Source organism: Galeopterus variegatus, unplaced genomic scaffold (assembly GCF_000696425.1).
Source record: "Galeopterus variegatus unplaced genomic scaffold, G_variegatus-3.0.2 Scaffold3190, whole genome shotgun sequence".
Classification (NCBI taxonomy): Eukaryota; Metazoa; Chordata; class Mammalia; order Dermoptera; family Cynocephalidae; genus Galeopterus; species Galeopterus variegatus.
In genome coordinates, this window is record NW_007729301.1 from 216,052 (window position 1) to 226,096 (window position 10,045).

Here is a 10,045-nt window from a genome sequence, read left to right on the forward strand (position 1 = left end):
GAAAAAAAAAAAAAAAAAAAAAAAAAAAAATAACAACTTTCAAAACAAAAAGCTCCATTAAAAAAAGGCCAAATATCAGGTTGTCTAAATATTCAAGAAGACACTGAACAGAAACTTTTAACTTTAATTTTCTTTTGTGCTCCAACGTGGTCAGGACTATTACTTTTTAAAAATCAGTTGTGGCTTTTCCTGCTTTGAGGAAAACGTACTGAAGTACTGAAGCCGGGCAAGGAATGAGAGCTATGGGCCGGATGGAGGCAGTGGCAGTGGCTCAGGTTAAAGATACTGCTGCCGGGACTCAGGTGACACTGGGGTCTATCTGGGAGAAAGACTGACAGAACTAGCTGATGACAGGACCAAAGAAGGGGGGTGAGGAGAGGGAGGACTATCCATCCCGAGTAACTCAGATGGCAGATGGTACCATCAATGTCATGAGAAACACTCCAAGAGGGGGTCAGAGATAGGTTTTAGGAGAGAAATCATATCATCTACCATCACTAGGGCACTGCTTGTAAGTAAACTTCAAGCTCTCCTTGAAAAAACCCAAAAAACTACTGAAACTAATTTAAAAAAAAATGAAATGGATGATATGTTATTACCTAATCATAATTTCTCCTACATCTTTCAGTTTGTCTAATTCCATCTATACAATATTATTTGACTTAACAATGTCACCTTACATCCGTAATTATACTTTGTAATTATCAAAACATACCAGAAACAATTACATTTGGGGTTCACAGTAAGTCAATAATGAATTGTGATTTCCACCTCAAAAACGTGAAGCTTAGGGCCCCATACCTCATAATTGGGAGAATGTAGATTCAATTCCAGGGTACTCAGCCACAAGTTCAAGGCTCTTTCCATACGTTATCTATTTTAACTGATATACAATGGTAAAATACCTTAGAGCTTAAAATGCCTTCATGTACATTATCTCACTTGCTATACAAGAGTACTTCAAAAAGTTCATGGGAAAATAGAATTAAAAGATAATATGAATCTTTCCATGAACTTTTTTTTTTTTTGTCCTTTTTGAGACCGGCCGCACCGCGCTCAGCGAGTGAGCGCACCGGTCATCCCTATATAGGATCTGAACCCACGGTGGGAGCGCTACTGCACTCTCCCGAGTGCGTCACGGGCTCGGCCCTTTCCATGAACTTTTTAAGTTGACACTATTTTTTTTCGTTTGTTTGTTTTTTGGTGGCTGGCCAGAATGGGGATCAGAACCCTTGACTGTGGTGTTATAACACTGCGTTCTAACCAACTGAGCTATCCAGCCATGAACTTTTTAAAAGATGCCTCGAATACACACATGAGAGTTTATATGTATATAAAACATGCATGCTACCTGCTCTTTCATATAAATAAGAAAACACAGATAGTAATGTTTGCCAGCACTGTCCAGTAAAACTGTCTGCAGTGATGGAAATGTTCTATATCTTTGCTGTCCAACATAGTAGCTACATGAGGCTACTGAATATATGAAATGTGGAAGTGCACTTGAGAAACTGAATCTTTAACTTTAATTAATTTTAATTACTGCATATGGCTAGTGGCCACCGTATTGCACAGCACAGTTCTAGACCCTTATTCTGACAGTTTCTTCTCTAAACTCTGATACATATTGTTGTTTTGGAACTCCCAGCCTGAGTGAAGCCAGACCCTCACCGTATGTCAATTTCTTCTCAGTTTACTTATATTAATTCAATTTCATGGCAAACACAATATCTCAATTTATAATACTATAACATCAAGAGAAAAGGAATTCTACTGTCAAGTAAGTACACAGTTACACAAACTCCCAATTGAAATAAGGTCTATTTAATTTGGTCTAAACAGTTTAAATTTGTTTGAAGGGCATTCTAAGCAATGCCGCTTTGGGTCACTGATATTTTCATTCAATGTATTCCACCACACCCTGTTCCATCACTCTTCTTATTTTCTTTCCAAGTTAGAAAATGTGGACATACTATAGATTACATGAATAAAAGTATTCAGATAAACACAATCTGTAGTGCCCGTAATTAAGATGGTCATTCATTTTTAAAAGTAAATTTTCAAAATCTGTATAAACACAAAGACTTTAAAAACGGTAAAAGTGAACAAAATATAACAAGAAATGATTTGGTAGAATAAGTAAAATGTAATTACTATGACTTTAATTTTACAAAAGAGCTCAATGTTGTTTACATGGTTTACTTTCTACACCGAAGGGGAAAAAAAAAAAAAAGTACAGAGCGTTAGGTTTCATCAAGTCTGAAAGTATAAAAGAAGATGCCCCTTACAAAACAGCAAGGACGCCCAAGGAGTGTTCTTGTACATCCAGAGCCCCGAGCACAGTGTCCAGATGGGATAAATTCTTTGCAAGGAGTTCTCCACTCTTGTTGATCAGTTCACAGAGCTGGGTCATTTGCCCTGGAAAACAGGAACAACACTATCATTCAGTTATAGCACTAACCAAACTAAAGGAACTCTAACCATAGACTGTACCTCAGAGCTCAAAGTGCCTAAAGATGATTTCTTATACCTCCCTCATTTCAGATGAGGACCAGAAGAGTAAACCAACCTGCCTGTGGCCTCAAAACTAAACAGAGATTATTCCAGACCTCTCATTTCTCTCTGGTCCCTGAAAGTTTCTCCTTTTCCTCCACTCCCTTTTCCAGTCCCCCAAGCCAGTAATGTACACATTACTATCACCACTTCCCTCATCTCCCTCTCTGCACCTAAAAAGTCACCAAATACAACTTAATTATACTTTCTTAAGTCCCTCAGCTCCTTTTCTTTCTCTCTCCTTTCCCTGCCTTAATTCGTATCCTCATTATTTCTTGTCTGGACTATACCATAAGTCTTCCTACTTGAGCCTTTCTCTCCTCCAACCCGTGCTCCATATTGGTACTGTCTGATCTGTCTAAAATGCAAATTCAGTCAAATTACTCCAGTTGCTTTAAGAAGTCCAAATGCTTCATCCTGGCTTACAGAGGACCTCCCGTAACTGGTACCAGCCACTTCTCCAACCATACCTCCTGCCACTTCCCTTCACACACCTTCTCTTTGGTCACACCACACTCAGGAATTTAACATTCCACATCCTCTCATCTTCATGCTTCTACAAATGCTGATCTTGATCCCTCTCTCCGACATCCTCCGCTACCTGATTGATTACTCATCATTCAACAATCAGCTTGGGCCTTCTCTGGGCCCTCCTCCCACCACGTTCCCATGACTAAGTTGGTTATCTGCTCTCTCTGTGCCCTCTGTGCATCAAATGGAACTGCGGTGGTGAAGTATCCCAAAGTAAACTCAGGTGGAGAGACTGATCCTTTCTACAGCTTTAGAATACAATGTTTGTTTAGCAGCCAACCAACCAGAAGCCTGTTGAATTAATCTTATTGATCCATCTATTCTTTCTCTATACCATAATGCTATATTTTAACGACTAAGGTATAGAATCAAATTAGGCCTGAATTGGTATTTTAAAACAGACCCATCGGGCCGGCCCGGTGGTGCACTGCTACAGTGCGCCACTTGGGAGCACGGCGGCGCTCCCGCCGAGGGTTCGGATCCCACATACAGACCGGTTCCCGCTCACTGGCTGAGCGAGGTGCGGGCGCGACACCAGGGTTGCGATCCCGTTGCCGGTCCCGGTCCGTTGCCGGACACGAAAAAAGACAAAAAGGAAAAAAAAAAAAAAGCAGACCCATCAATTTTGATGGTTATTCTGACAATGGCCTCATTCTATCTTTCTGGTCGTGGTGGAGGAGGTAGCGGGGGATATATACTCGTATAGGTCCATGGGAATTAACCTCAAGTTTCCTTCTTCAATATTTCTATACAGTAGCTGGGTAATTTTCTTCTTATTAAAAGAACACTTAAATAGTACAATGCTTAAAATCCGAGTGGCTGTAGCTAGGTACTTCGATAATTTAATTTCTGGGGTTCGTATACTATAACATTTTTTAATCTGATATTTTACCAAACGCAAAGGAAATATCCCATTATTATAACATGCATTGCAAAACAAGAATAAACAAACATCTGAGGTTATATTAGCCATCACCTCTCAAGACAACATAGGTTGAACTGGAAATACCAACTCACCATCATTTTATTATAGCTCTCACTGCGCGGTATGAATAGCTTCTGCCGGTTGAATAATTTGTATGAATAGCTTCCGCTAGTTGAATAATTTGCCCTTTTCTAACCCACTATTCTAAATACATTTACAACTATTTGAAACCCAGAAATAAGCATTTCAGCCCATTAGTTTTTCCTCAATGAAATAAACAGTGCCAAGTTGACACTTAAAAGCTGGGTCACTATGAAATCATTGGTTAACTAGTGCAGGGCCAAGGGGAGAGACAAAAGTAAGTTTAAGTGCCACAGGGTGCATTTGAAATCAACCCTGGAGATGTGGTCTATGACATTCCCTCTAATCAGAAAGCTGGAAATTATAATAGACTCTTCACTTAATGTCCATATTCGAAAATTCTGAACGAGAACAGGGAAAACAGAAACAACTCATAAACATTTACTATGCAGTGAATGTGAGGAGCTGATGGCAGTAAAAGTATTTATCTCTGCCTAGCAGACTGTTCTTAAACAGTCTTGCACAGAACAGAGAGCAGGTATACAAAGCTTTCAGATAAGTGACCCCACCTGATGCTTACAACTGCCCTAGTTCTGTTTTGCAAATGAGAAAATTGTCCAGGGAAATTATGTGGCCTGCACAAGAAGTGACTGAGACAGGATTCCAACCTGAATCTTTTAAACAAACTCCATCCTAGAAGCAGAAACTAAGTGTTTGTGGTATAAATGAACAAATGGTTGAACGTTATTCATAGAAAATGCCAGGCTGTGCCTTACCTGTAAACCTAATTTCTATCAACAGTAAGGTAAACGAGAAAGAACTACTATTTATTAAGTACAGCTCCATACCAAATCTTCTAAGTCTTACAACAGTAAGGTAGACAGCACCCCTCCATTTTTACAAATGGAGATTTAAAAAAGACTCAAGAGATTAAAGGTGACTTATCAAGGTCACGCAGCCCTTAGACCCTTACGGTTCAGACTTAACGGCTGTTAACAAGAATTTGTAGCTGTATTTATTGCACCCCCTATGACAGGTACTGTTCCAAGTGCTTTTACATGGTTTCTCTCATTCAGTTCTCACAACAACTCGATAAAGTAGGAACTTATTTTTAATGCTGCAAATGAAGAAAGTGAAGCACAGGATAATTCAAGGGGTCTTCACAGCCAGCATCTAATTACTCTAATTCCGAGTCCTGGATTCTGTATATTCAGATGGTGAGATGAATGAACCAAACAGCTTGAAAATGAAGGGCAAAATAATCACAGTAACAATTCTACCTCCAGAAATGGAGTCCTACAAGCGAGAGCTCCCTCGGCATCCTGCACGACCAAAATAGGCGCAGAGGTTTCCGAGCGTGAAGCGGCCGGCGGCGGAGAGGCCGGCTAAGGCCATCCTGGGAGCCAAAGCGCCCAGAAAAGACTCGACTCCCGCCCGTTCCCCGCGGCCTAGCCAGGCGGCTGCCAAGAGGCGGCGGGACTGACAGGCCGGTGCGCCAATCACCGAAGGCAAGGGAAGCCGAATGGGCCAACGGAAGGCCAGGAAGGTGTCCGGCGGAAGTGACGCCCCCAAACTGTCAAGCAAGGCGCCCGGTGGAAGGGGCCCGGGCCAGGGGGAGGAGGGTCCCGGCAGCCCGAGCGAGGGGAGGCCGGCAGGAGGGGATAATGGAGCCCGGGAGCGCCAGGGGTCTGCTCGAACTCAGCCGCGCTTTATTCCTCCCAGGCCTAAGCGCCGCAACCCCGAGCCCGGCCCCGGAAAAGAGGCTCGGGACCAGAAGGCGGTCCCAGTCGTCCGCGCTGGCGCCTGGGGATGCAGGCCCGTCCCCTGGACCCGCTCAGGCCCAGCCCCGCGGCCCAGGGCCTCACCTTGAGCCGAGAGTTGTCGGACACTGTTCACGAACTGCTCCAGGGCAGACGCCATGCTTCCCTCCGGGCGGCCCGAGCGGCAGGGGTAGCTCACGCGGGAAAGGGCTGCCGCACTGGGAGGAGGGGCCACGGCGACCCACCTGAGGCGCTGGAGGGCTGCGACGTCACTTCCGCCGGCTCAAGCACCGCGAGATTTCACCTAGCGGTGAACCCGCTTTTGTTTCCATTGAAATAGTTCCGCTACTCGCCGTAGCCGGAAGTTAGCCTGTCCCTCCGGCCCCACCCACATCCCCGCCTTCTCTCTTCATTCTGCTACTCCTGTAGCATCCCTCCGCATATCAGATGGGGTAAATGGGTAAAGGAAGGAACAGAACCCGTAATTAAGCATGTATTTTCCGTTCCGGATTTTGCTAGGAATGGCCGACCCTCTTGCACCTGGCCAGATCTTAATTGCCGTGTCTTCCATGAAGTTTTTCCTGTGAGGTAGTAGAACATGGGCTCTGGAGCCAGGCAGCTTGTGTTCAAATCCCTTTTCTAGCACTTAGTAACTATGTGACTTTGGGCAAGTTACTTGACCGTCGTGTGCCTTGCTTTCCCCATCTGTAAAAATCTCACGATGCCCTCAACCACATGAAACACACAGGATAGTGCCTAGCACATAATGAGAATCTTCATTCAAGATGTATGCTGAATAAATGGATTTTCCCATCCCCCCTCCATGTGTCTCCCAAAGCACGTTTTCCTTTCATGTAGCCACTTCTACTCTGTTATAGAAATTTGTCTCCATAATCTATATCGTATTCATTGCTCTTAACTGTCATGGAGTTCCTTAAGGTCAAGCATCTTACTGATCTCAGTTCCCGCTTAGGGCCTAACACAGGATTTAGTGCATAGTAGGGACTGAGTAAATAAACATGCATTTTTAGACTTCATCCAGCATATGTTTATCAAGCACCTAAAGCTTGCTGTGCTGGGCAGTAGAAATACACTGGTGAGTAAAAACAGTCTCCTCCTTCTCTCCTGCAGGTAATGAACAAAAACCCTTAAAGTGGGGGAGAGGGCATGAGGTTTAGTGCTCTGAGGACTGGAACACAGGATCATGCAACAGAGAAAACTGGCCAGGCCTGGGAGCAATGGAGAAGGTTTTCTTGAGGACATGGCACAAACTGAGCTCTGAAGAAAGAGGAGTTAATAAGGTAATTGAGTAGAAATTTTCCTAAGTGAGGGGACAGCATGTGCTAAGATCCTGTGTTGGGAAAAAGCATGCTATTTGAGATTGAGGAACTGAAAGAATGTCATTGTGGTTGGAGGGGAGTGATGTGAGATGAGGCTACACAGGGGCCACATCAAGTAAGCAGTGTTGAAAATACTGTACTGGACTTTTTCCTGAGAAGATAGGGAAGCCACTGGAGAGTTTTATGAAGCAGGTACCATGATCAGATTTGCATTTAGAAAAGATTGGTCTGGTTTCATGTGGATAACTTCAGAGAGCCAGTTAGCAAGCTGTTGCAGTGGTCAATATTGTGAGAAATGCCTTCACCCATCCAAGGCCAAAGGCTGGACATGGAGACATGAGGTACAGCAAAGCAAGACTTTAATTACAGCCTTGCAAGGTTCAGATGTCTGACGGGCAGGCACATGGAAAAGGGCTGCAACAAGCAATTTATTTCCTAGTTTGCAAGTCTGTGCCCCCACCTTCTCATTGGCTGAGAGTACTCGGGGTTCACAATCTTCCCGGATGACGTTTTAAAGTGCCCACATCTACTACCCCCTTGCAAGAAATTTCTTTGTCTGAGGGCTCAGGACAAGCCCGTGAAAAAGGTCCACTGAAACCCTGTGAAAGGAGAAACACTAGGGAATGAAGAGGGCAATAAAGGGCTCAGGAAGGGGCTAGTAACTCATTACCATCTTAAGGACCACTTTATCCATTTGAAGTAAACAATAAGGGCTGGTAACTCATTACCATCTGAAGGACAACTTTATCTATTCAGCGACCCCCCCAGGAATGGGCTGGACCAGTCAGACAACTTTTGGGCTGGGCCTGAATTATTTTTGAAAATGACTCAGTTAGATTATTTTCTTACAATATGAAAATGTTACAGTAATAATTGGACCCTGAAATTCTACCTTGGATAATTGTAGCTTGAATAGTAATAATTGTACGCTTGAAAGAAGAGATGTAAGTAAGTTGGTGGATTAGAGATATGTTTAGATGAATGAGTTTAACACTTGTACTTTAAAATGGAAATTCCCCTGAATGCTCTATGGCAACAGTTGGTCCTCAGTGATGTCTTGCAGCACACAAGACAGATATTTTGACTTATAGGACACTTTTCCATGGATGAAAATGGATTTTTTTTTTCCTTTTTGTCTTTTTTCGTGTCCGGCAACGGATCGCAACCCTCAGTGTCGCGCCCGTACCGGACCGGGACCGGCAACGGGATCACAACCCTTGGTGTTGCTCCCCACCTCGCTCAGCCAGTGAGCGGGAACCGGTCTGTATGTGGGATCCGAACCCTCGGTGGGAGCGCCACCGCGCTCCCAAGCGGCGCACTGTAGCAGTGTGCCACCAGGCCGGCCCTACATGGATTTTAATGAGAGCCAAAAATGTTGCAGAGAAATAATGCACTACAATAATTCAAAATAGCCACAGCTACTAATAAGGGTTTAAAGGCTCCCAATCAACAGCATCAACTTCACCCAGGAACTTACCAGCACACAAATCACACTCATTCCAAAACAGCTGAGAGTAATTCCACTCTTCTCTTTTCCTCTCAAGAATAAAGTGACTGAAAGAGAGAGATATGATTATAGGGATAACCTTGAACATATTCTAACTTGTACTTTTTAAGCCAGTCATTTGTAAAATCTGGCAATCGCTTGAGACACACCTCACAACAAAGGGTCGCACAGAAGTGGGTGGAGATGACACATTTAATCATTTGTTCTTTTATTCTTTTCACACACATTTACTTTGTGTCAAATGTGCATCAAGCCCTGTGCCAGATGCTGGGGATAGATCTGTGAGCAAGACAGAAGGGACTTGCTGACACTAAGTTCTGGCAGGGGGTGTAAAGCAAGAAGCAAGTCAGTCAACACACTAATTTCAGACCGTAACACATGTTAGGAAGAAAATGAAAGATGATGATGGGGTGTAGGAAGCTCAGGAAATGCTTCTCTGAGACCTGAAGGATGAGGAGTCAGTTAAGAATGATCTGGGGGGTGCCGGCCCAGTGGCGCACTGTAGTGCGCCACTTGGGAGCGCAGTGGCGCTCCCGCCGAGGGTTCGGATCCCACATACAGACCGGTTCCCACTCACTGACTGAGCGAGGTGCGGGAGCAACACCAAAGGTTGCGATCCCGTTGCCGGTCCCGGTCCAGTACGGGCGCGACACTGAGGGTTGCGATCCGTTGCCGGACACGAAAAAAGAGAAAAAAAGGAAAAAAAAAAAAAAAAAAAAGAATGATCTGGGGGCAAAGAGTTCCAGACAGAGGGATATGCATGGGAGGTGTATTAGTCTGTTTCTGTGGTTTATAACAAAATACCTGGAACTGGGTGATTTGTAAGAAAACAAAATTTAATGCTTACAGTTTTGAAGGCTGGGAATTCCAAAGTCCAGAGAACACACCTGGTGAGGGTCTTGGTGGTGGCAACAGTGACCCAGGAGTCTCACATGGCAGAAAATGGCAGAGCAGAGAGAAGCTAACTTCTCATGTGCTCTTCTTTTAAAGACCTCAGAACCACACCCCTGACCACCATTATTAATCTATTCACTATGGTGGTCCTACAATTTAATCACCTCTTCAAGGCCCTACATTTCAATTACCATAATGGCATTTCCTACCCTCAACAGTTATAGTGGGGATTTAAGTTCCTAATATATGAACTTTGGGGGACACAATTTAATCAATACACAGCAGGAGGCAAAAGTCTTAAGACCCAGACAAGCTTAGCATGTTTCAGGGGGAAAAAATGCCAGCATGACCAGAATACAGTGAGTGACGAGGATCCTGCAGTGTCTCAGTCGAGAACTGCTTATCTGTAGCAATAGTAACAATCTCTTAGATGTGTCCAGCTTTCTAAATGCAA

The 10,045-nt window shown here is 43.9% G+C and overlaps 1 protein-coding gene across 3 annotated transcripts in view; it reads right to left on the reverse strand.

The window, feature by feature from the left end:
• COPS3 (COP9 signalosome subunit 3) overlaps positions 1-8,689 on the reverse strand; it is a 26,137-nt gene extending 17,448 nt beyond the window's left edge. Inside the window, exons 1-2 of one of the 3 annotated variants that reach the window (XM_008584261.1) lie at positions 8,668-8,689; positions 2,289-2,418 (exon numbers count right to left, since the gene is read on the reverse strand). In XM_008584261.1, the coding sequence (XP_008582483.1) occupies positions 2,289-2,413 (125 nt within the window). In that variant the 5' untranslated portion in view covers positions 2,414-2,418; positions 8,668-8,689. Of the gene's footprint in view, positions 1-2,288; positions 2,419-5,370; positions 5,520-5,955; positions 6,122-8,667 lie in introns of those variants that run through there. The other 2 variants (XM_008584258.1, XM_008584259.1) reach the window with 2 other exon arrangements.
• Positions 8,690-10,045: the final 1,356 nt, after the last annotated feature.